This window comes from Canis lupus, chromosome 36, assembly GCF_011100685.1.
Source record: "Canis lupus familiaris isolate Mischka breed German Shepherd chromosome 36, alternate assembly UU_Cfam_GSD_1.0, whole genome shotgun sequence".
In the NCBI taxonomy this organism is placed as follows: domain Eukaryota; kingdom Metazoa; phylum Chordata; class Mammalia; order Carnivora; family Canidae; genus Canis; species Canis lupus.
This window is the reverse complement of record NC_049257.1, coordinates 13,960,335-13,987,447: the sequence shown is the minus strand read 5'-3', so window position 1 is coordinate 13,987,447 and position 27,113 is coordinate 13,960,335. Positions and strand designations below refer to the sequence as shown.

The following is a 27,113-nucleotide window of genomic DNA, read 5'->3' as shown; positions in this document are numbered from 1 at the left end:
TAGCTCCACTCCCTCTACAAAGGGTTCCTGCTCTTCCCTTCCCTTCCACCCTGGTCCAAGTTCAAGTACCACCTGATCTTGACCCCCCCACCCCCCACCCCCAAGCCCATCTTCCCAGGGTTATCCACTCTTCCTGTGTAACACTACAAAGGACAATAGGACATGTCATTTGATTCTAACACACTTTTCTTGTTCTAAGTCCGGCTGATTACCCGCCAAAGCCATCAAGACTCTTGGGGAGGAGGGGGCTTTTTTGGAGAGAGGAACAAAGTTACACTATACTCAAAGTACTTATCAGTGAAAGCCGTATGATACTATGCAATAAAATTTACTTTACCCCAAACTGGATATTATATTACTTTTTGATAGATCAAAAGGCACTTTAAATGATTAACGGGGTTTTATTATAAGTGTTAATTATTATGGGTAATTGAAAATGAAAAAAACGAAATTAATAGATCTTTCTGGTTGATAGTATGATGGATATATCAGCTTGTATTCTATTAGAAAGAAGATAAAGTACAATAACGCCTTCTGATGTTTTCAGTGAAAATCTGGCTCAGACCTCCACTGCTTATATTTCAGGCTGTCACTGTTGCTAAAAATTTTCCTGACATATGGAACTGGATAGTGGAGTATAATTATGCAAGCCCAATTAAGAGTTTAAAAGTATTAATATTAAAAGTTATTTTATTCTCTGTGGAAGATCTGTGTACATCATTAATCTTCACAATCTTAAATTTTTATCGAAATGTAAAGGATACCATTCCCACTTGTCCCATCAGAAAATTCTTGCCCTACTAAAAAGATATTCAGCAAGTCTATCCTACCCAACTATATTCGTACATATACTTTGACATTATTTCCTTGAACATTAAAAATTATATGTCACGGATGCAAAAAGAAGTTGCAGCAATGTTACAAAACGGAAAAGCCATTTATATTTTCACAGCGTAAAATGGATTTACGAAAGTAGAGGGGCATCTTTCTTTGAAAATTGCTTCCAATGAGTTTCAGGGCCCAGCCACCATTATCATCACTTTTTCTATACAAATGATCCGTTGTAGGCTGCAGTCAATTTCTACGCAATTTTTTATACATCAAGGCTTAATGGAAAGAAGGAAGATGAAGAGGAAATATAAATTCAAATTTTCTGTTCATGGTCTAATGGCCTATTATTCAGCCAACTTTCTACATGTAGAAAGCCTTCATTAGTACACCATTAAGGATGACATTAAAACTTCTGATCTGTTCTTCTAGGCTGTAAGTTATGTCTCACATAACAAATTTTACTCGAGCTCCTTCAGGTCTGGTATCTCTATCTATAAATACCTCTATGTGTTCATTATATCCTGCTATAGGAGTGTAATGGCACAGAGTATAAAAAATATATGTACCTTGGCTTGAAAAACTCCTTTTTGAAAGTGTGAAATTTAATAAATAAATTAAAAAAAAAAGAGGTAGGTGGCACAAGAGTAATGGAATGGATTTTAATTACTCTAATGTCACACTATTTGGCACAAGAGTAAACATGCCTGGATGCTTCTATCAACACTTTAACCCTCCATTCAGCTGAGTGTGATCTCCAGGATGATTTAGGTCATTATCTGATAGATGCTGCTTGCACCACTTCTCTCCATTCTAAAATGTTCTCCTTTGGGAAAAATCTGAAACGTACACTCTCTAGTCTCAATCTTTTCCCATTAAAGGGCATTTGGGGAAACAGCATGACACTGCTTCTAAGTATTCCATTTTAACAGTAAATGTTGGTTTCTAGAACTTTCTAACCAGAGAGACTCATTAGCATGTAAGGTTCCTCTCACTAAGAAATCGCTTAGGGTATTCCTTTCATAATGACCTACTAGGGAAGTGCACATTTCTTATCTCGAAATTGGTATATGAAGTTTCCGAATGGACAAGGGTGCAAGAGATTTCAGGCACTATCTCCTTCCTAACCATTTCCTATCCACTTTGCTCTTGCTCTCAGATCCTGAGCCCTCACTTGCTCACCCCTGACCTTACTTCTACGAGCAGTTCTGGTTGTGCGTAGGTGATAAATAAGAAGCCACTGCCTTGGAAGATTATTGTTGGCTCAGGATGAAACTCCGTTCCACACTGAGCTCCTCCGCCCAGTCTCGAGATCTCTCATCTACCATGCCCTCATCTGATCATAGGGACTCTTGGCCTCGGCTCTCGATCCTTTATTGTCCCTCTCCTAACCTGGGTCTATCTCCCTGGGGTCTTACCTGGCAGGCTCTGCTGAGCTCTTCATCTCCGGTTCTTCCTCACCTCCCAGGCCCTTCTGGGCACCCCCCTGACCCCCGGCCCAGGCCTGCTCTGGCCTGTTGCCACACAACCCAGTGGAAAAGGACATCAACGTTCTCACCTCTGTTGTGCCCCCAGAAAACTACGTGAGTTCAGGCAAGGGGCTGAAGGATCTGAACTCTGCCTCTCTCCCTGTGTGACACCAGGGGCTGTGTCGGGGCATCTCTAGGGTCTCTTAGGAGTTGAAACTCTAGTTGCCGCAGGGCCTCTTTCCTGCCTCCCTGTGCTCTCCATCTTCTGACTCTGTTTCAAGCAAACACCCGGGAGTGCAAAGTGCCGTGACGCGCAGGTAAGACTCCATGATGTACTGTAAAGGTGACAGCATTTATCTTTATTTTCAGTGCACTGTACGGGTTACTGAGGGGGGCGGTATGGTCGGACTCTTGTCTCAGGCCTGGGTGGCCGGGCTCCCGGCATCCCAAGGGAGCTCCTCCACGTAAGCAGCAGGAAAATGGCCCCTTTTTCCGTTCACAGATCCAAACCACCATCCTTCTTCTTGCTTCCTGTATATAGTCACAATGTCGCCTGTGAAAATGCACATTTAGTTAGACAAACGGGGCCCTGTCATTTAAGCACATCCCAGGGACGCCCGGGTGGCCCAGTGGTTGAGCGTCTGCCTTTGGCCCAGGGCCTGATCCTGGAGACCCGGGATCGAGGCCCACGTCGTGCTCCCTGCATGGAGCCTGCTTCTCCCTCTGCCTGGGTCTCTGCCTCTCTCTCTCCCTCTGTGTCTCTCATGAATAGACTGGCAAGCCAGTTTTAAGGAGATGCTGTGTTCAAGGACTTACTTGGCGGCACTCTCTGCACGCGATCCAGATGAAGCAAAATGTACTGACCACCTCAGTAGAGGCAGGAGGAATGCAGAGAATAAGGTAATGGGGCAACCAACTTGTGGCATGAGGTAGTTTCATTAAAAACAGAATCCTGTTTCCCCCTCGCGCCGGATGGCTTACTCTGGATACAGCCTGGCTTGTTAGCAAACTCTTTCTCGGTGTCTGTGTTTTAAGGGTTTCTCATGTTTGTGGCCGAGATAGTCCGGTAGGGTGACTATTATGAGTATGTCTCAGCTACCAGACTTTTCTTTAGCTCAAGACAGCTTCTCTCCATTACATGTGCCAGTTTTACAGTCCAAAGTTCCAATGCACAGCTTTGCACAGGATCATAACTCTCCATTCAATGACTTAGATAACTCGAATCAAATATTGATTTGAAGACCCTACTTTTTAAAGCAATGATTCAAATCCATAGAATTCCTAAGAAACACGCGGCCCTTCTCTAATTCTCTTTTAAAAAATACTATTATGATATTAATAACCCTAACGCTTAACCTGCTGCCCCAAATCCTCTGGCTAAGTCCTTCTCTTGTAAAAAAAAAGTTCTTTCCCTCCGGCTGCTGCCTGCACATCAAAGCAGAAACTTCCTCGCGTTCCTTCAGGATCCAACAGCTCTTTTATCTTGAGCATCCTTCTGAGGTAACTTTTCGATCTTTCTTTCTTTCATTCTCCTCCCCAGTTATTTTCTTTCTCAGGCAAAGGAGACTGTCCACCCTCCTTCTTTCTCCTCTTACTCATAAGTCACTTTTTAGTCTTACAGGAGATCATTAGATCATTCTCAGCCTAAGGTCTACTCCAATGAGTCCTCTCAGGTCAGCAGATCTCAGGTCAGCATGTTGACACAGCCTACTGATAGGAATTCAAACAAATAATTTTAAGTCTTGTTGCCAGCTTCCCGAAGTCTCCAATGGCTCCTTACTTACAGAACCCACTTATATTATAAAGTATAAGTAGACTTTGCTGCCAACAGAGAACTGAAGACAAAGAAGAGAATCAATTTATTGTGTAACTACGTAACTCAAACTCAGGCCCTCGGGTCTAGGTGGCATCTGGGAAATGCGTTTTTTATTCACAAAGAAAGTGGGAATACAACACTTCTCTTACTCACTTACTGCTGCAGGTAACCCTAGGATGACATCATGAGGAACAAGGTGACTTCCGGAACACTTCCAACTTTTAAATAAGGGCAACGTTGATTTAAGATGAATGGAGGACAGGGTTTATTTTCTATTTCCTTTTCTCTTATCTTTATTTATTTCTGAGCTAGAAGGAAAAGTAGTTGCTGGAAGAAATCTGACTGGCAAACTGAAAAGGAAGCACCCATTAACCGATAGCAAATATGTGGTGTCCCTGTTGTACAGCTGCAAAATGCATCATGACTTCCTGTTGGCTCTGGGTGCCACTCCTGCTCGTAGGTAATGAGCTCTTTCCCACAAACACAACTCTTTCTCACTAACCTTTTGACTTCCGGATCTCTGCCTTAGTTCTAACATCCAAACATGGTTGCTAAGTGGACACACAAAGAAAGTTGAGGCTAGTGACTTTCTTATTTAATGTTGAGGTCTACACTAACCATGACGGCGTACCCTTCCATGTTCAACAAAAATCTGTGGTACAGGGGGTCATTTCCTAGATTGGCCATAAAACACTTTTCTGAGAGGCAAGTGGGAGAAACATTAAGCTGGGAGTCCTCTGACCCTGCTTCTAGGACTCACGCTTAGCCTAAGCCATGAAAGGAAACCATTTCACATTCCTGTGTGTTCAGCTTTCTGAAAAAGAAAAAGGTGGGGCTACCTTTCTAATAACTTTCCATTCCTGACACTCTACCCCAGGTTACCACTGTGATAAGAAGCATGACTCTGGGTTTCTGAGTTCAAAGCCTGCACTATCACTTCCTGCAACTTCAGCCAAAGTGCTTAACCTTTCTATGCCTCAGTCTCCTCAACAATAAAATGGGGATAAACAATAAAACCTGCCCCCCCAAAGGGCTTTTATGAACATTAAATGGGGCAATGTGTTGGGATGCCTGGGTGGCTCAGTGGTTGCGCGTCTGCCTTCAGCCCAGGGTGTGATCCTGGAGTCTCAGGATCGAGTCCCACATCAGGCTCCCTGCGAGCAGCCTGCTTTTCCCTCTGCCTATATCTCTGACTCTCTGTGTCTCTCATGAATAAATAAATAAAATCTTTAAAAAAAAATAAATGGGGCAATGTGCTTGCAGCAATGTCTAGCACTTAGTAAGATTCGAATGAATGTTAGCTATTTTTATTGTGTAACTTTTATCTTCGATGAGCCTTATCTTTATAAGGATGATTATAAACCTGAGATGATTTGATGTTGTAGTCGCTTGTAAGGCTGTCATAACAAAGACAGAGTTTTATTCAAGTGAAAGATCTCAGCATGGTAAGGCAATCAAACTATTTGAAAATGATTCTTACCTTTCTCCAAGTTTAATTCATCATCTTGTCTGGCTTGAAAAGAATATAAAGCCTTGCAAAGACCACTGCCAATCTGGACCACACCGGAGGCTGAAAGTTGGATCCAGTTATAATTACTAACGCTGCATCAGTAGGCAAGATGAACATGACGGGAAGCTCTTGAGTTATTTAACAATGTGGTGCCCAGCCTAAATATACTGACATCTTCTCAAAAGGAAAATTTATAATTTCATGTAATATTCATTCGTTGGTGTAGGAACCATTTGTGACATACTACTATGTGTAAGGACCAGGTATATTATATAATCAAAAACTATTTGATAATGTGGAAAATAATAAGTCTGGAGAAAAAAATAATAAAGATGATAATTTAAAACTGTTTCCCACATGAACTTCTTTATCAACATCAGTTAGCTAATATATGTGGTAGTTGAGGCATATTTTGGAAAACACACACCAGTTTTGCCATTCAGGTATAGTTAGGGGCCACTTAGAACCCATGCTTGTTTCCATCACCCTACGGTTCTGATGGAACTGTTTCTTAAACAATGTGATGATGATTATTTCCTACACCATGTGGACCATTATGTCCCATTCTGTGTTTTCTGGAAATTCTTTTTGCCAATTTCTCATCAAGAAACTCAAGAATGAAGGTTAAGGAAACTATAGTTAAGCAAGGGACAATGACACGTGGTGTGTGTGTGTGTGTGTGTGTGTGTGTGTGTGTGTGTGTGTGTGTTGAAAGGTGGGTGTAGGTTGGCAAATGGCTAAGGTCAGGGGGATGAATAAAAAGAGTAGGTAGGTCTTAGGATCACCATGTTTCTCGCAGAAAGGACAGGATTTCCATGGAAGTTTGGAAGAGGCTGTGGAAATAGAGCTTCTCACCATGGTTCAGAGGTGAATGTACAGACAACAAATTGCAGACTGTCTGAATAACATGGATGCCAGTCACCTAGGGGACCTTCCCATATCATACATTTTCCCCCCAACCCTCCGCTTTTTGACTCATTCCCACATTTTGGATTCCATCTGCACAGAAAGCTACAAATGCTAACAAATTAATCATTCCTAACTGAAATGCAAATTTCTTTGAGCTGATATATGCCCATGTGACTGTGAAAATAAAATGTAAATGTCACAATGCACTTTACCCATAGAACCCAGCCCCGTCATTGTGGGTATGGGATTACCTGTTGATGAAGAACTTGGGAGTCTCTGCCCCCCAGAAGATATTTTGCTCACAACGTTCTCTAATCTCTTCATCAGAAAAGGCCGGGATATTTTTACATAACTATGTGTCTGTTGCTGTTTAAATAGTTTAAAAAAAAAAAAAGTCATTTTAACAGTCCCATCATCCAAAGTATTTGCGAGAAGTAACTCTTCTGCAACTGTTTTCCTCAAGAATTTGTTTTTAATTTTTGGGAGGAGAGTCTATCTAAACTCTACTATAAATCTTTCTTGTTTCTGAAGCCATAATCTTTTCAGAATTAGACAATTACCGTATTTTATAGCCTGTGTTTGCAATCCTGACCTACAACTCAAGGTCAAATAATAACATTCATAGCTTTACTTCCTCAAATTCAACTTTAATTGGCTTTCATGCAAGTGAAATTGCTATGACTGTCTAAATGATTGAGATGGTTTTAGAGTTGAGTCTCATGGAAAGAAAACCATCCCTTTATCACAAGATGGTGACAGCTCCCTCTTCTGACAGGAAAAGGAGAAGAGCTGCAAGCAGGAGCTACCCCTGTGTATTCACATGCTCATCATCAGTTCCTCTAGTGTATCACCGGCAAAAATACACAGGTGTGAAGTTTTTAAATTGTACTCACGCTTTACCCGTCTCGTATACTATGTTAAATGGATGGGACTACTGCATATCACAAAATCTTACAATTTAGGTCTGTATGAAATTTTACTTTACAAGCATATTCAAAGAATAAAGGTATGAGGAGGAAGACGGAATGCAATGTGTTATGAGCTCCTCATATTTAGTCTACCAAGAATGTATTCATTTGTGATTAGCTCTTGTTACTGCACTCGAAAGGAATACAAATAAGTTTATCTTAAAATGCCACAGTTGGGATTTGGATATATGGTACACATGGTTCAGAATAGCTTTTTCTTGCCCTGGTACTACTTGAAGCCACTCCATATAACAAGCCCAGTCAAGAAATTATGAACAATCTTAAATTTTTACCTTTTCTTTCCACCTGAAGATGGAGTTACTACAGGGATGGCTGGGCTGAGGTCTTTGCTCAAGTTCTGCTAACACCGATGCCAGTTTGTAGGAGTTTGCTTGCAAAAGATCTAGTTTCAGATTGGTCTGTGGATACATCATTTGGCCATGTGAGTAAATTTCAAGAAAATGAAGCACAACTGGGCAGGTAACGGGATATCAGGATAACTTCCAAGGTGACAAGGAGGTCTAGAAAGGTACACATTCAACTCATGCAGACAGGTGCAGAAAATGCTAAAGAGAACAAAAAGTGGAGTCTTTAAGCAGCTTAAAGGGAAGCCTTAGTTGTGGAGTGCCCCTTATTCTGTACTCTTCTAAACACAAACTGGAAACCTAGACAGATCAGTGTTCTGTGGCAACAAACAGCATTTCTCAATTTTCTGTTGAGGAGTGAGAAAGGGAATAGTTAAGTGTTGATTATAGAAGGCAGGCTTTTGAGGGCTTCGAAGAGAGGCAGTTGAACATAGTGCCCAGCACTGTGAACATAACCAAACTGGTACTAAATAGGATCAAACTAAAATGGTGTGAGGTGGGCTTTGTTGCTGTTGCTGCTGATGTCACTGTTTTTCTTAAAAAGGTGAGGTCTTACATTACCCAAAACGTTTGTAGTTAACACTTCTGCAAACTGGAAACAATATTCTGAGGTATTTGGGTGTAAAAATAAATGAAGCTAAAGATACACTCCTAGTTCTCAATTTGACCTCCTATTCCCCATTTGATCTTGTGCTAGAAACTTCATAATAGCTTCTTTTTCAAGCTGTGTTCAGTCCGGGTAAATCAAATAATGGAATCTAAACAATGGAAGGGATCTACTTATCCCATCTCTTCCTCACCATTATTTCTTCCTTTTCCACACCTCCAGCATGGGGATTCCTGACCCTAAGAGCCCTGCTGAGGGCCACAACCATAGACTGAACATCTCTGATCAATGGGGAACGATCCACTGCATCATGGGGTGGGCTTACCTAAGATGATGAAATCAAAACCCACCGCAGACCGTCCACCATTAGACCTGGTCTGCACTGGAGGCCGTCATGGGGCAAGTCTCCTTCTCGTCTATGTGATACGCTCCTTCCCATACCTGAAGACACTGTCTACTCTAGATACATGCCATTTCTGCAAAAATTTCTCACAGAACATGCCTTACCAACATTCTTGCTTTAAATATGGCACTCGAAGGACCAAGAGACAATGAATTAGGAAGAATTTCAATGAAACAGAGTTTCCTCCTACAAGAAACCTTCCCTGGGTAACACAAAGTCTACCCGTAGTTGCCCTCCACCAGATGCAGGGTGTGTAATAACTGAGTTACATGCGTGTTTGGCATCCACTACTTGAAGGTTCATGTTGGCTCCAATCACAAACACCATGGGTTCAGGGGTCAGACCCTCTCCGACCTTGCACCCTCTGCTGTGTGAATCAGGCCAGAGTGTTCCCAGATGATCCCAAGACGTGTTCTATGCTGGTAATGACAAAATGCTATGCCAGAACCACCAAAGAAATCAACTTAGAACCTGACACCATCATAAAATGCTCCATATATGACATTATTTTGGTAAATATTATTTGCATAGACCATGTAAACCAAACATTTCACACCGTCACAGAAAATGTCCGACTGCCCTGTAATTTCATACGAACTGCCGCCATGTTGTTAGGCCTCTGTTCCCAAGTGAACAGAATTCAGGCCTTTCTTTTCACGAAGATTGTTAGGTTTGTTTTTACAACGGCTCCCTCACTAAAGGAGGCCTCTGCTGAAAAATAGATTAAACTGTACCTGGCTATATTGGCCTCCTTTCCTCCAAAGAACTAGTGGAATTGCCTGTTTGGACACAACTATTAGGTACCTGCTCTCGCAAGAGAATTGGTTAGGCTACAGTCAACGTATGAACAGCTGGCCCAGCTTCCCGTGTCCTTCAAAACATTGCTAAAGTTTTTTTTGTCTCTTCCTGAATTCTTCTCAGGTATGAATCCCAGTCAACTTCCCCCTCTCTCTAATCACAGCAGAAGACCTATATCTAGCCACACACAGCACCTGTTTGTTTTTGTTCCTGTATAAAATCCACAGGCCTTTGCTGACCTTTCACGGTGGCTTCCTCTGGAGCATTGTCCACTGCTCCCCCCCGTGGGACTGCTGTGGTCCAGGTGCTCAGCAAACAGGCCCAGAGGTGCCTCTCCCTGCCCTCTCCTGACAGTACCCCCCTCCCCTCAAAACCACCCCAGCCTCTAAACTTTTTTTCCCCTTTTCTCAAGTTTTTGCCACACACCCCAGACTACCCTCTTCCTCCTGTGGCCACAGTTTTCTTTTGTCCTGTTACTTTCAGAGGCTCCTAAAAGCAGGGGGACAAATGAACAATGGACTCTTAATAGTTAGCAGGATTTCAGCTCTCCTCTGTGCACGGCGCTGGCACTGTCTAACTCACACTGTATCCCCACAACAACCCTTGGGGGTAGGTACCGAGAAAACTAAAGTTGCCCAAGTCCCTGTAAACGGCAGGGTGAGATCCAAATACCGGCCTTCCCAAATGCAGGCCCTGTGCTTTTGATCACTTTTCTTAACCGGGTTAAAGTACACAGGGTTTCCAGACCTGCATGGAATTATTCTATTTTGGGGGATTCTATTTCAGGCACAATTGGTTTCCTGGAAGGAGGCTAAAGCAAACATTTCTAAGTACAATTTTTCCAGATCCCTCAAACTGCTCGTCAAGGAGGCGACTATAGAAGCTCTGACCAGATTGTTCTGTATCATGAGAAAAGAAAAGCAAGCAGAGGTCAAATGGGCCCAGAAAACAAGCATTCTAAAAATAACTCTTTCATCATTAAATCTAGGAAAGTGGACTCTGCAAATATTTACCTCATCCATCAAGGCTGCTGTGATTTTTTGGCTCTCTGCATCTGGGAAGGTGGAGTCCTTGGAGTAGGATTTCAGCATCCGTTCCAGGCCTGACAATGAAATCATCCTCTCAGTCACCGCTGTCCATCCTGTCCTGGAGGGACACAGCTGAGAGGGGGCACGTGCTGGGGGAGCCTGAGCCCAGAAGGGACACCGAGAGGATACCCCAATGGCTGACGCTCTTTCTCCTTATCATTGTTCCCGACTTTTACTGAAGGGGTGGCCTGTACCTTCGTTTAATGAAAGTTGAAAAATTCTGGTGCTTATAAAATCTTGATTCCCATTTTTCAAGATGAGCTTTCAAATCCTCCTTATGGACCCAGTCCATGGTCGATTCCCCAAACCATCACAGTGTTAGACTCTCCCTCACTATAGAATTTATGTTTCTAAACATTTCACTCTCTTGGATTTCCTATCAGGGATTACATTTCAATGCTTTGTTCCAGTCCATGTAAAATAAGCTCTACATATCAGAATCACAAGCACGGGGTTGTTTTTATTTTCCATATCACTCCAGATCTGCTTCCCATTCTGACATCCCTAACTCATTTAGAAGGATAGCTTCAAAAGGAGTAAACAAGAAAACCAAAGGCTGTGTGCAAAGGAGGTTTACCATATTTTAAGCCAAATGAGCTGTCCCTCATTCCAGCCAATTTCAGATACACGGCAAAATGCTATTATTTCTGGAAATGGAGACATAGTGCTTGCATAGCTCTCTCAAATGGACCAAAATGTCATTTTCAATCTGTTTGCACTCCCCTTTCTCCTTTCTCCTTTTTCTTTATTCACACAAATTAGGTTTGATATATGAGTCTTTAAATTAAGTGATCCCTGCCCCAGTTAGCAAAAATGGAATCACCCGAACTCTGAATGAAACCTCTAAGTAGAATACTTTCCCTTATCAGGCCATTCATAGATATAATTACACACCTTCCCGGTCTCTTAAGGCTTTTTCGATATCTTTTTGCAGTCTCAACAGTTTTGATTTCAGTGAAGACTCTTGTCGCTCTTTATTCATTGCATTGTTGCGATCTTCTTCCTTGAGGAGAAAAAAAATGCTTAACAATTTAAGGAGAAAAAGTAAGGTTTGCTATTCCTAGTTGCACTGAGTTTTCACTGACAGCTGTTTTAGTAGTAACTTGAGGGAAGAAAAAAAGTAAAGTCAGGAAAACCTTTGGTTTTATACAGATTGCTCTATCTGTTCCAGACCCGCTTAATAGGAGAACATCTTGTCCATAACTTGTAAGTACCCAGCTGAGCACTTTCTTTAGTAGAACACATCCTTGTTGGAGAAAGTCTTATTATAGTTATTTCATAGTTTCTTGATAAGTAAATCTATTGGTTGGATACTTTATGGTTTTATCTTGATTCAAGTTAGAGTTCTTTATTTTTTTTAAAGATTTTATTTAATAATTCATAAGAGACATGCAAAGAGAGACTGAGACCTAGGCAGAGGGAGAAGCAGGCTCCCCGCAGTAAGCCTGATATGGGATTCGATCCCAGGACCCCAGGATCACACCCTGAACTGAAGGCAGATGCTCAACCATGGAGCCACCCAGGTGCCTCTAGTTAGAGTTCTTTCAAGGTCCAGATGTGGCCTCATGTGTTTGTCTGGAACTTGGAATGGAACAAATGTTCATCGTGTTCTGTTCTGGATTAGCTGGCCATTGAGGACACATGAGCTCTTTCCAGAATGCATCTATAAGTTAGTCAGGCCTTGAGCATAACATTCAGACTCCTAGCCTTTCAAGGCCACGTTCATTCATGAGTGGCACAGACAGGAGTGCCTGATTCAGCTGGGGCCAGGACATGAAGGTTTCCAGGGGGCTGGGAGACCAAACCAGAATTTTTCGGTCAGGGGTAAGGAGAGCAGAAGGTTCACTGAGTAGGAGAAGTGGTGCAGCAAAGGGCAGAGGGAGAACTGCAGGATAGGTACCGGGAAAAATAAAGGCCAGTTGCTTGAATAATCACAGTGGAAGGAAAAGTCATCTTAGTAGGTTAGGCCAGATTTTCAGGCTGACGTAGGGATCTTATCTATGAAATGTGAGAAACTGTTAACAATATCCGAGCTTTCACATACATAATTTCAAGGGTCGAATGAAAAAAAAATGAGGATGTCAGGGTTGGGTGGGGAGGTGACTGACTGTGAGTGTAGTAGACAGACAAGGAGCCCCTGGAGAAAGAGGGGACACTGACGACTGGAGACAGAAGTAGAGGAGTCAGGACTCTGCTGATACAGAAGGAGAAAAACTAGGATCCTGAAAGCTGAGGGAGAGATTAGCTTTAGATCCACCACCCTGAAGAAGGGGAAGCGTGAGGAATTAGGGCAGAGCCAATAGCCTTTATGGGAATAATTAAGGTATAGATTAAAATATTTTATTTACACATTGCGAATTACATATTATAAAAGTTGACATCTAAGAGCACCTGGGTGGCTCAGGGGTTGAGTGTCGGCCTTCGGCTCAGGGATCAGGGTATGATCCCGGGTTCCTGGGATCAAGTACCACATTGGGCTCCCTGAAGGGAGCCTGCTTCTCCCTCTGAGTATGTCTCTTTCTCTCTCTCTGTGTCTCTTATGAATAAATAAATAAAATCTTTTAATAAAATAAAAGTCAGTATCTTTATTACATGTGATCCTTGCAACTTTATGATATTGGTTTTATTTTCCCCATTTTCACTGTGACACTCCGAAAAATACATGAAGACCCAAATGAACCAGTTTGAAACCCAGGTCCTCTGAATCCCAGGTCTCTTCCCAATCTGCTACTGCACAGGCCCGGGCCCCTGGGGGCCGGCAGCCCCCACACCAGCCCCGGCTGACCTGCAGGCTGCCTAACTCCAGCCCTCAGGCCATCCTTGCTGGAGAAATGCCCATCATAATCCAGCTCTGGCTCCGTGCCAGGCCCAGACTGCATCTGGGTTGTTTGGGGAGACCTATTGTTTACAGATGTATTTCCAGAAGGGCATCACTACTGGCACAACTCTATACTGCTATCCTGTAAGTTTCTTAAATTCATCCTTCTCTTCCAAAGATTTTCAAAAGATCAGTAGTGAAGGTGGCATATGAAACTGCAGATACAATCTCCTTTATGGTAACATCACGAGTATTTTCACACTGGCCACCAGCCCCTCGGTATCTGCACTCGGATTGTTCTTCTGTTTTACCCTCATCCATGTACATTTCTTGGCAACCAGATGTAAACCAGTCTACACTTATTGCCAATGTTTACAAAGTCAGATTTGGGGCGTGTTTTGCTTTGAGGATATTAAGGAAATTCCATTTACCCATTTGGAGATACAGTCCATTCTTTCAGACAACAGATACACAGTCATCAGCTCCAGAGCACCGATGTTCCACAGAAACCAAAAACTCCCATGGGCATGTCAATTCAAGATAAACTGTCATGGTTGCCTCCTTACATTTCACTAGAAGCCTCGTCAAATTTTCAAGGAGAATGATCCCTATTTTACTGACAGGTTAGTCAATAGGGGCACTTTCATAAAAAAGTAACAAACAAATTTTATTGGACATTTTTCCCATCTCAGGGGTCACCTACACTATTTGGAAGGGGGGGGGAAGAAGAGCACTTTCCCTGTGTAATCAAATCTTCTTTTCCACTCCCATTGCTACCTTGCTTCTACTTCAAACACACATTGCTAATTAGCTTCACATTTGCCAGAGGAGGAAAAAAGATTTTTTTTTTTTAAAGAATTAGGCCTTTTTTAAGATGTTATTTATTTATTCAAGAGAGACACAGAGACAAGCAGAGACACAGGCAGAGGGAGAAGCAGGCTTCATGCGGGGAGTCTGATGAGAGACTCAGTCCCAGGACCCCACCTGGATCACACCCTGAGCTGAAGGCAGATGCTCAACCACGGAGCCACCCAGTGCCCCAGAAAAAAAGATTTAATTAAAGAACTAGGTGGCCACTTACTGCTGTTTGGAGGGTGGGGAAGGGAGATCTGGGCAGGAGCCACTGCTGTGTCTAATCTAATTGCCTTTCCTTCTCCTTCATCTCTTGTTCCCTGAGCAGGATCCCTGGGATGTTGACTTCAGCTACACTTTTAAGCCTATAGGAGGCCGTGACCAATAGGCTAGTTCTCCGGACGGGGGGGAGAAGGGGGAATGAACCCTCCCAATCTGGACCTCCAAAGTCTGGATGAAATACAGCAGAGGAATCCTTCCTGCAGATTGTGGTAATTAATGAGCAGCTCCTAGAACACTACAATTAAGACTAACAAGAGGGGAGCAGAGGACAATCTTTGAGGCGTGGCCCAAGAAGACAAAGAATTTCCCCCAGATGTCAAAGGAGTGAGATGCCTGGGTTATGACCAGGAACACAGATTGGTTTTTAGCATGTTCCATATAATAGTAGAATCACCCAAATGCCTTGAAAATAAGCTTCTGTAAGAGGGTGTGAGGTTTTCAAAGGCAAGGATCATGAAGAACATTGATAATGATTCCCACCTTCAAGGAGTCTTCCTTTCGTTTGATCCCCTCTACTTACACTTACTGACTTGTCCTCACACTGTAGGGCTGCACTTATGGACCGGGTTCTAACAAATAGAATACGAAGAGATGTCACTTCTGAGGTCAGTTCGAAAGACTACAGTTCCATCTTGGACGCTCTAGCTCCGTCTCTTTTGATCACTAGTTTCTGGGGGAAGCAGGCTGGCCTATTGTGAACTCCCTGTGGAGGAAGAGCCCCGCATGGCAAGGAGCTAGTATCTGCAGCCAGCGTTTCAGCAGGGACCGGAGGCCTGCCATCAGCCACATGAATGAGTTCGGAAGCAGGCTGTCTCCCAGGAGAGCCCTGACACATCCGCACTCCTGGCTGACACCTCGGTGGCAGCCTTGTGAGGGACTCAGAGGCACCCAGGGAAGCCACACTTGGAATCCTGACCCACAGAGACTGTGAGATAGTAAGTGCTTGTTTTAACCTGTTAAGTTTGGGTGTAATTGTTATGCAGCAATAGACAACCAAGAGGATATACAGTGATTATTTATATTTATAGGTCATGAAACATGCCTGTCTGGCATTGCTCTAGAAGACCAAGCATAACGATTCAGTCTAGAATCCCTTTGGACTTTCTTCCCTTCTAGAGAACACCAGAGACATATTCCTATTGCCTAGTTTGTAAACCACATGCTGTTTCTTTTTTTTTATTTATACAGACTATGAAAAAAATCTATTTTCATTACAAAACAAGATATCTCCTTTACAATTGCTCTCAATTTTCTTCCAAATGCATCCCTCAGAATATTACTAAGGTTCCCCATCAGTGGAATTTTCTTCCACCCCATACTTACAAAGTAATCTGTTAATAGGAACTCAGATTTATTTTCTGTGGACGAAACTGCAGTTTCTTCCATGAGAGCCTGGATATCTTTTTCAACATCTATCTTGCTGATGGCACAGTGAATCTGCGTGTGGCACTGCAATGCCAAGAAAGCATAACAAGGTTACTGGAGAATGTTTCCTGTGAGTTCTTACCATGCTTATCAGAAATAGAGAAATCCGTACTACTCACCGTGGTCAGGGTTTGGCCAAAAACAGAAATATGTTGAGTGTACTGGTTTAAGTTATTGTACAAAAGTTTAATTCTTTCCTTCTCCAGCTCCAGGATACTCTGAAAAGGTCGGAAAAACCACATAAGATTTACCAGTTGTGGAAAACTAAAGTCACCCACCCAAGCACTGACATGCCCCAAGTCTGAGTGAAGTGTCATGTTAGTGCCTTTCGATTATGTCATACCCAAGATGTCCAGGCCAGGAATGTGATTTGGTACGTGTCGTGTTTGTCTTTATTTAGGGTTGGTCTAACTCACAAAATTTCCCCAGGCTGTTTTGTCCCAAAAGACATATAGGCTGATGTTATGTGTTACCTGGCTTTCACAAAGAAAGGGGAGGAAAGAAATCATTTGAAAAGCTCCTCTGGGTTCTAGGGAAGGAGCACAATGCCCAGTAAAAGCCATGTCTACGTCTTAGAAATGCATTCAGATCCTAAATATTTTTAGAATTGTTTGTGGTGCATACAAAGCATTCTGCTAGTCTCTGCCAGGGAAAGATGATGAACTGCAAAATCTCTGCTTAAGGAAACTATTTGACAAGAGGAGAACCCCAAAGTCTGATCAACTCATAATCCTAGCCTAAAATTAGGCCTGGGGGATCAAAGACCACTGCATGAAGGTGGGAACATAACCTCTCCACTTGGTGTGAAATGATTAAAATTCCACTCTCAGAGTTTCACAACTTGTACCTAGGAAGGTAAGTAAGAAAGTGAGGGATGTCACATTTCCCATGTTACTCATTGACATTTTAGAAAAAGTTAGTTATTCGACTTCGCCACTCTTTGCTAGCTGAGCTGCTGACTGGTTATTTTGAGGGTATGCGGGGAAATTCAGCAGCTAAGCGGGGTGTGAAAGGGTTGGGCCAAGGGGCATTCCTAGGCCAAGTAGGGGTGGTGGGAGGCTGCTGGGTACGTGATCAGAGGACTTCGGGCTTTAACAGAGATGGCAGGTGTCCAAGGCAACATGCTTTCCATCCCATTTTTGTAAGGACAAGGCCCGGGCATTCCTCCTTCATCCAGGCTGGTTGCTCTCATCATGCCTGCCATCCCACCCAATTCCATGTCACACAATAGAGAGGACTCAGCTATACTTTTTCATGAAGAAGGCTTTGGGGAAATTGGTGGGTAGCATTACCATAGGAAGTAAGAAGACTGACTACGTATCAAGGCCTTTGGTAGGGTGGGGGTATGGGGGCAGAGTCACAACGATCATTGGGTTCTCCCATCTGCCTCTCTAGCACATCTGCAGGACCTACTGGCCCGATACAGCATGGTGGCACCTTATATCTCTGTGGTAGACTGTATTCATATTCAGTTGTTATTTTATCAATGGCATATGGTCACTTTAAACTTTTTTGGGGATATATTTTACTTAAATTAATTAACATATACTGTATTATTGGTTTCAGAGGTAGAGGTCAGTGATTCACCGGTCTTGTAGAAGACTCAGTGCTCATTACATCACGTGCCCTCCTTAATGCCCGTCACCCAGTTACCCCCATTGCCCCACTCCTCCTCTCCAGTGACCCTCAGTTGGTTTCATATGATTAAGAGACTCTTAATGGTTTGTCTCCCTCTCTGATTTTGTCGTTTTATTTTTTCCTCTCTTCCCCTATGATCCTGTTTTGTTTCCTAAATTCCACATGAGTGAGATCATACGATAACTACCATTCACTGATTGACTTATTTCACTTAGCATAATATCATCTCGTCCATCCATGTTGTTGCAAATGGCAAGATTTCATTTTTTTGATGGCTGAGTAGTAGCCCATTGTATATATTTACCACATCTTTATCCATTCATCCGTTGATGCACATCTGGGCTCTTTCCATAGTTTGGCTATTGTGGACATTGCTGTTAATAAACATTGGGTGCAGATGCCCCTTCAGATCAATACATTTTTATCTTTGGGGTAAATACCCAGTAGTGCAATTGCTGGGTTGTAGGGTAGCCCTATTTTCAACTTTTTGAGGAATCTCCATACTGTTTTCCACAGTGGCTGCACTAGCTTGCATTCTCACCAACCCTGTAAGAGGGGTCCCCTTTCTCTGCATCCTCTCCATCATCTGTCATTTCAGACTTGTTAATTTTAGCCATTCTGACTGGTGTGAGGTGGTATCTCATTGTAGTTTTGATTTGTACTTCCTTGATGTTGAGTGATGTTGAGCACTTTTTTCATGTGTCAGTTGGCCATTTGTATGTCTTCTTGGGAGAAATGTTTATTCATGTCCTCTGCCCATTTCTTGACAGGATTATTTATTCTTTGGGTGTTGAGTTTGAAAAGTGCTTTATAGATTTTGGATACTAGTTCTTTATCTGATGTGTCATTTGCAAATATCTTCTACCATTCTGTCAGTTGTCTTTTGATTTTGTCAAGAGTTTCCTTTGCTGTGCAAAAGCTTTTTATCTTGAGGAAGTCCCAATAGTTCATTTTTGCCTTTTAAAATTTTATTTATATTTTTTAGTTGTGGTAAAACTTGCATAACATAGAATTTACCATTTTAACTATTTTTAAATGTATACGTCAGTGCCATTAAGTACATTCACATTGTTGTGCAGCCTTAATTATCATCCATCTCCAGAACTTTCTTCATCTTGCAAAACAGAAACTCTGTACACATTAAACCAAATTCACCGTTCCCCTTTCCCCTAGGCCCCTTGGTAACCTCCATTCTACTTTATGTCTTCTATGAACTTGACTACCCTAGGCATCTCATACAAGAAGAATCGTAGAATATTTGTCCTTTTGTGTCTGGCTAACTTCATCTAGCATAATGTCTTCCAGGTTCATCCATGATGTAGCATATGTCAGAATGTCCTTCCTTTTTTTTTTTTTTTTTTTTTTTTTTTTTAAAGATTTTATTTATTTATTCATGATAGTCACAGAGAGAGAGAGAGAGAGAGGCAGAGACACAGGCAGAGGGAGAAGCAGGCTCCATGCACCGGGAGCCCGACATGGGATTCGATCCCGGGTCTCCAGGATCGCGCCCTGGGCCAAAGGCAGGCGCCAAACCGCTGCGCCACCCAGGGATCCCTGTCCTTCCTTTTTAAGGCTGAATAATATTTAACTCTACGCATATACTGCATTTTGTTTATTGGTCTACACTCATTTTAACACTGTTATTAAATGCAAGCAGTAAAAGGCTCAGGCAGTAACTATGAACATCTATGTCAATCACACGCAAATTCCAATTCTATGCCAAGTGTCCTGACACTCAAAGCAGAAGGTCAGAGCTCTGCTTCCCCATGATCACTTCTGTATTGGGTCAGAAGCTGCTCAACTTTTCTAAGTTGGTGGGAGCTAAAACTTTTGTTTCTGTTCTTGGTCCCTTGAGTCTTTCTTCAGTATTGCCAGGCACCAGCCATTGGAAAGTGGTTATGTGCTCTCACATAGTGAGTAAAGACTTAGAAGAGTGGCCTATCCAACGTGTTGCTTCTTCAAAGGACAGAGATAGATGCTTCCTAACTAATATATAAAACAAATTCTGCTCAGTTGCTTGAACCTCAACTGGAACCATCTTCAGAAAGAGACTTTACACCTTTGAGAAAGTTCTAGAAAGCAGCTGTTCTAGTTTAGCACCATGAACAAAGGACAGGAGAAATAAACAAAAGCTGGGTTTTAGGAACACATTGTATCCTAGTGGGCAGCTATGTCCTTATTTTAACAGGAGCTGAGCCACCAGTATCAATCTGCTACTAGAATATCCAGGAGATGGAGGAAGGTAATGGTTGGAGGAGATGGTAATGGTTAAGAGATTTTAATTACATTTCAGGGAAATCATTAAAATGATCTATGTTTGCTCATGAAAAGAGGCAGAGATAAATTCCACTGTGCAAAGGGGAAATCTATATCTCATTTAATGAATTATTGCTTTCTATTATCTTGTTCTCTTTGTATAAAATTGGCAGTAGAGAAGCAAAATACTCTGGAGAACATAAAACTGTTCTCTTGTGCCTTTATGATAGCACATATATGAGAGCGTGGACAGAGTTAGCAGGGAACAGCAGATCTGGAGACTGGTCGGGGCCCAAGGACCGTGATCATTCATACTTTTCATTCATTTTTTTTCTGTCCTGCTGTCCTGTCCTTGGCAGGACTTCATTTTCATCTAAATTGCTTCTATAAAACTGATCAAAGAAATATCATGTTCTTTCTAGAGCAAGAACTCTCAAATTTCAGAATGCTTAGCAATCACCTAGACCCCTTCTGAAAATTATTCAGAGGTTCTGATTCATCCCTTTTAGGGAGGTGCTCAGGAATCAGAATTTTAACAAGCACGCTAATTGCCTTGAGACATTGTCCTGGGACTCTAAAGGGCCACAACAAAATTTAATTTGAAAAGTATTTATAATTCTTCCACCCAGAGATAACCCGTTAGCATTTTGATGTATTTCAGTCTATCTAGGTATGTGTGTATGTACTATTTTATTTTTCTAGTTACCTAGCAAATTATTCACATTGGTATCGTTTTTTCACTAAACAGTGTACAAAAGCGGTTTCTCATGTTGTTCATCTCCAGAAACATCATTTAAAATAGTCCACTGTGTGGGATTGCACACAGCACATTTGATTCATTTAGTCATCCCCTAAAGGTTAGCCATTTGAATTGTTTCCTCCCTTTTGCTTTTAATGTATTTTGAACAGAAATTGGTTTTTTAGCTATTTCCTCAATATATATTTATAGAAAGAAAATTATGTTTTTCACTACGAATGCTGGGAGAGAGTCAAGCCCTACTGTCCTGGGGAATCCGTTGTATGTCGTACATGTCACCATCTCCCCACTGCACCTAGAGAGGTTCAGTCACCACCACCCCTGGGGGAGCTGTGAAAACATTCACTCAGATTATTTTCTGTGTTATGTGGTTCAGATGAGGAACACTGTTGAGAAGGCGAATATTTTTAATGCTCTTGACACGTACTGCAAATGCCTCTCTAAAATAATTCCTTGAGTGCTTACTGTCGGAACCAAACACATGGTTCTTGGTAATTCTTAGTAGCAGGGCTATTATTTTTCAAAATATATTATAATTGCTTTCTACCAACTGAATGGTTTATTCTTGGAAGGGAGGAAATGTGACTTGAGCATAGTATGATTACAAATAGTAAGACTGACATGTGGTGTGTGGAATTGGTTTTATTACTTCATAATGACACTTGAAACTTGACATTTCTCAGTATCTAGTAAACTGCCTTGAACGCAGCTCAATGAATGTTCTCTGAAAGAATTGGTAAATCCAATTTGGAGGGAAGAAGGGGTAAGAGGATGCATTATGGAGTGTTTAAATGAATTCTTATATCCCATTTTCCACAGAAGAATGGTGGGAGAAGAGAAGGGAAAATGAAACTGAACAACTCTTGTCACATTTCCACATCTCACACTTATAATAAAATCCCCCTCGAATTCAATTCAGCCCACTTTTGTTATGTCTTCATGAATATAATATTCTACTTCTGAGTTTGTAAACAATAGAAGATCTAGAACACACAGTGTAATATGTGAGTCAGTCACTTGGGGCGGGGCGGGGGGGAGGGCAGACTGAGGGTACCCAAGCCAAGGGAATACGAAGTAAGGAATCGGTCTTGGTTAGGGCGAGGCGAGGATGTCTTGGCAGAAGTAGTCTCAAGTGGGTCTACAGGGCTGGGCTTGTGCTTGGGAGGCAGAAGGCAGCTCTGAGGGAGCCACAATAAGAGAAAGTATGAGAACGGAGAATGGAAAGAGAGAGGGGCCGGCATGGCCTCTGGCACGGTGGCAACAACAAACCAGGGCAAGAAGGGTGAAAGGAAATTTTTCTTTTCCTTAAGGAGATTCTGATTTTTAGTATATTCTCCATGTGACTTCGATTCTAATAAAAAAAACAAACCAACCCTGGCTTTTAAATATTTTGAAAGCTAGTTGAAAGAGATTAAAAAAAAAAAAAAAACTTCAAGTATAATTAACATACAGTGCTGTACTAGTATCAAGTATACAAGATTATGATTCAACAATTCTATATATTACTCGGTGCACATCACGACCAGTGTCCTCTTAATCCCCTTTGTCTGTTTTCCCCATCCCCTACTCACCTCCCTCTGGCAACCGCCAATTTGTCTCTGTGGTTAAGAATCTCTGTTTTTATTTGTCTGCAGAGACATCTTTTGAAATACAGATAAATATATATCTTGTCACCATCAGGGAGACTTTGTAAACAAAAAAGATAACTTCCAGGATGTTTTAATATAAAACTTGGGGCTGCTGAAGGAGGGGTGGGTTGGGAGGAAAAGTGTAGGAGGACCCTACCAGGAAAAAAGAAAACAGAAAAAGGAGAGACAGACCTAGTAAGCGCCTCTGAGAAGGGAGTTGGTAATAGCAGTACCTGAGCCGTTTTGAAGGTCAGCTGGAGGTCAGCTATGCCAGACATGCTGGCTGCCATACCAAGTAAGAACCATAATGATCCCCCATTGCTATGACATGGGGAGATGAGGGGGGTGAAGACATGGAGGTTAAGTATTTCTCTCATAGCCCTTGAAGGGCATCTGGAAGATGGCCTGGGAGCAGCAATTTCTCTCCCATAATCTAACAGGGTTTCCAAGGAAGTCAGCCCCTGTGGAAAAGCCACAGGTCCACTGAGAAGTCCCAGGGGGTGAGGCAAGACCAGAGGCCAGGTTGGAGAGCCAGGTTTCAGACGGACAAATGTGGAAATGAAATCCTTGGGCCCGGGCACCTGGGTGGCTCAGCGTTTGAGCATCTGCCTTTGGTTCAGGGCACGATCCCACGGTCCTGGGATTGAGTTCCGCATCGCACTCCCCGTGGGACCTGCTTCTCTCTTTGCCTGTGTCTCTGCCTCTCTCTCTCTCTGACTCTCACGAATAAATAAATAAAATCTTAAAAAAAAAAGAAATCCTTGGGCTTTTCTCATTTTCATCTAAAACCTATCCAAAATAAGAAAGGAGAGTACCAGGATCCTATGTTTGAAGGCATAAATTAAAGAAGGGTTTATTCTAATTTCGTTCTCTCCTTGACTAGTTTTCATCTCTTCTTTAATTTCCCCACTCTTCCCTAATTGCATCTATCCTACCTTGAGAGCCAACAGCAGCAGATTAAACATGCTCTTCAATTTCCACTTGCCTAGGTCCTATTAGCGCAGAAGCAGAGAGTGGAGGTCAAACTGGGGCATCAGCCTGCCTAGGCTAATCCTGTTGCCATCCTGGGCAAGATACTTCATGTCTCACTTCCTCACTATAAATTAGGAATAAAATTATGGCCTCATCATGATGTTGTGATGGATACAAAATAGAATGCAGTGAACTGTCCATAAGCAGCACCTGTCTCATTATCACATTACTGTGCTTATCAAATTGCATCATGATTGCCTCTTTTTGCAATTGTACCTTGCTTTAAACTTTTTTTTTTAACTTAAAATGTGGAGGAAAATAAACCAAAACATTCATGTTCTTAACACCCAGAACTGAAAATTATTTAAGTTGGACATCTTTATGTTGACTTAAAAAACAGAGAGCTAAGCTATTCAGATTATGGTAGTTGGAGTAATTTCTGAGCCTGGGTTTGCTTTGTCCTCCCCATCAGGTTGTCCACACACCGTGTGGCTGTATGTGGCAGCTCTGTTGAATTCTCACCATTTCCCTCACGCAACACAGATTCAATCTCTATGTATAAGTTTACAAACACACACACATGAAAACTCCCTGTAATTTGGGATGTGAGTTTTTTAAATGCTTTAACTTATATAGAGTGTATAAATAGCATTCTTTTCTTCAACATCATGTTTTTGAGGTTGATTTGTGTTTATATATAGTTTTAATTAATCTTTATTGCTAGATATTGGTCTACTTTTTAAATTAGAGCACGTTTAAAGAGTAATTTCTCTATTGATAGGAAGATTGTGTACATTTTTTCTCATCATGCAATTATAAACAATTCTGCAATAAACATTGTTATACATCACCACATTTGTGATGTATACACGCACATTTCAGTTTTACTAGATACTCAAGTTATTTTCACTCGAGAAGTATAAAAATTCTTGATTCCCAGCAATTCTTGTTGGGCAACACGGGATATTGCCACTTTTTAATCTTTGCCGAATGATTGAGCATCTTTTCATATGTTTATTGGTGATTTTGATTTTCCCTTTTGTGATCTGCTTGTTCATACTCTTTAATTTTTATTGGATGATTTGCCACAATTCCTTCTTTATACATCTTCTTTGCTGCTAAACTGTACACCTCCCAAGTCGAGATGGGATCATTGCTCCAGCGGAACTCTGTAAGTGATTACTGTATAAATGAGCTCTCAGGCCTAAAACTCATTTCTGAGTATCGAATACTCAAGCCTTAATTTACACTTCACTTGGACAGCACTTTTGGAAGTTAGCTGAGTGCTATTGTGTCCATTGAGGATTAGAATTTGGCCAATGATATTCAGTAAATATTCACTGGTTATTGGATCCACAGAGCAATGGAAACAATTGGAAGTTACGTGGTCTCTCCAAAGTCACAGTAGGAGTGAGGGTCATTACCAAGGACAGAGATCATCAAGTCATGTAATTGTAGACCTGACCTTCATTTTCAAGGTGTCACAAAGCTCCACAGAAGAAGAGAAAATTGCCAGCAAACGACTCACCTGGTAGCAGTTTTCCAGGGTATTTTCCCACTTCAGTCTGGCAGCACAGCCAGCTAGGTTTTTTTGGTAGTAGCTTTCATCTTCTTTTGCCAATTTCTCTGTCGATTTTTTCAGTTTGCTGAGGAGCTGAAGGAAAATGTCATTGTTACATACTCATTAACACATTTGTCAAAGCCCTTGGTGATCCCAGGTAAAGGACTGCATACATCCCAGTGATATGGTTCCCATCTCCCAGCTCAAGTCAGCAGCAGTAACTATAGATGACAAAATCAAAAGTCTTTCTCAGAGAAAAGGCATATTAGAGCTGAAAGTAGACCTATGGGTCTGTCAGTATGATTCCTTCCATTGTTCACATGAGGAAACAGAGGTCCTTAAGTAGGATGTGATGTGCCCACGTTTATCGAATCAAGGAGGAGGCCAAAAGACTGGGGAGGGAAAGCAAGTCCAGATTGGGAAACTCCAGCTCAAGATTGTAACCCACTAATGATTCCTGTACTCTTTTTTGGTAAATCCTCTGTGTCCCAGCATCTCTTACCAGGACAGGAAGAGATTGCAAAAGCGCATAATTTTAGAACTGGCTCACTCACTGGTGAAAGGCCTGAGGCACAGGCCAATGTTCACTACAAGCTGTGGACTGCCCAACAGCTGCTTTCCCCTCATCCTGCTCCCCAGTGATCTGCTCCTTCACGAAGAACCCCCTCTTGCCAGCCACCAAAAGTGGCCATTCTGATTATGAAGCTCGATTATGAAGCCCTCCAGAAAATCAAAGTGATAATAAAACTCTCTGTAGCGGAGTAGCTAAAACTGATTCTCAGAATGCTCAGACAAGTAATTCCACATCTTTGAGAACAAAGTAAGTTGTTGTACATGAATGATTCTCAAACTTGAATATGTTAAGGAAGGACGTGGGTACTTATAAAATTGCAGATTTTCAGGGTCCCACAAGTAGCAATACTGATCTAGTAGTTCTATACTGGGATAAGGAATTTAGAATTTCACTACCTCTTTAGGTGATTCTGATGCAAATAGATTTCAAAGCACAGTTCAAGGAGCACCAAAGATCCCTCTGACTTAAGCAGTTTAGGAGTTTCAAGGACAAAGGCTTTTAAAAATGACCTTCTTTATGCTTACGGACATTTTGACTAATGTTTTAGTAATGAAGGACGGTCATCCAAATGGTGAATATTAACACCACTTACTTTATTATTCCAATTGATGTGCTAGCTGTTCAACTGTCCCTTGGCTCTGATGTATGACTTACACAGGACACATTTGGTTTTGTATATCAAGTGTAATGAACCACATTTATCTGTGGAAACATGAGCTTGTGAATTTTAACCTGATAATAATAGATTGAAAAAGCTGAAAGTGTGCCATGGCTATCCTTTGCTAAATCATCATCCTTAGATTCAGACTTTATTTGAGGTCATCAGGAAGCCTCTATGGCCTTTAAAAAGAGAATCATATGCTCATATTCGAGTTTCAGAAAAGTCAGAGGAGTCCATAGATGGGAAATAGATAGAAGGAGGCAATGCTGAAAGCCAGGAGACCAATCTGCCGAGTACTCCACACGATGGTGATGTGGGTGGGCCTGGAAGAGAGCAGTGGCAAGGGAGAAAAGCACAAGCAGCAAAGTTCAAGAAGTATTTGGTTCAGGAGGTGTAACCTCGAGGATATGTTAGATGGTAATATTCAAAGATATAGAAAACACAGGAATAAAAGAATATTTTTGGTAGAGAGAAATGATGGTTCCAATCTTGGATGTTCAGTTTGAGATGCTAAGAGGCAGTTTAGAGACTTGTTGGGCTGGAGACATAAATTGGGATATTATCAGCCTGGATATGGTAGTGGAAGCCTTGAGAGTATATTTATTGAGTACTGCCTATTTAGTGAGTACCTGATTTGGAGAATACTGTGTCGGGCCCTGGAAGTACAACAATGAATAAAACAGAATGAGTCCCAGAAGAGAAATAATCAGGAAAAGCAATATATAAAGGTCGGGAAGAAAAAGAGAAGTCCATAAAACATTGCGAGAGAGAAAAACCAAAAGAATAAGGTGTTGCTGAAATCAAAAGACAAGAATTTTCTAGAAAGAGGAAGTCAATAATCCTTAATGCTTCCAAGAAGTTAAATAAGATAAGGGCTGGAAAGTACACATTGGCTTTAGCAACAAGGACGACATTGTTTTCCAAGCAA

At 41.8% G+C, this 27,113-nt stretch overlaps 1 protein-coding gene across 10 annotated transcripts in view; it reads right to left on the bottom strand.

Annotated features, from left to right (window-relative positions):
- Positions 1-2,630: 2,630 nt before the first annotated feature.
- NOSTRIN (nitric oxide synthase trafficking) overlaps positions 2,631-27,113 on the bottom strand; it is a 56,479-nt gene continuing 31,996 nt past the window's right edge. For all 10 annotated transcript variants that reach the window (XM_038584740.1, XM_038584741.1, XM_038584743.1 and 7 more), the window contains 9 exons: positions 24,918-25,043; positions 16,258-16,356; positions 16,037-16,162; positions 11,656-11,764; positions 10,687-10,775; positions 7,794-7,919; positions 6,784-6,898; positions 5,594-5,683; positions 2,631-2,850 (listed from right to left, as the gene is read on the bottom strand). In XM_038584740.1, coding sequence (XP_038440668.1) covers positions 2,714-2,850; positions 5,594-5,683; positions 6,784-6,898; positions 7,794-7,919; positions 10,687-10,775; positions 11,656-11,764; positions 16,037-16,162; positions 16,258-16,356; positions 24,918-25,043 — 1,017 coding nt within the window. In that variant the 3' untranslated portion in view covers positions 2,631-2,713. The remainder of the gene's footprint in view (positions 2,851-5,593; positions 5,684-6,783; positions 6,899-7,793; positions 7,920-10,686; positions 10,776-11,655; positions 11,765-16,036; positions 16,163-16,257; positions 16,357-24,917; positions 25,044-27,113) is intronic.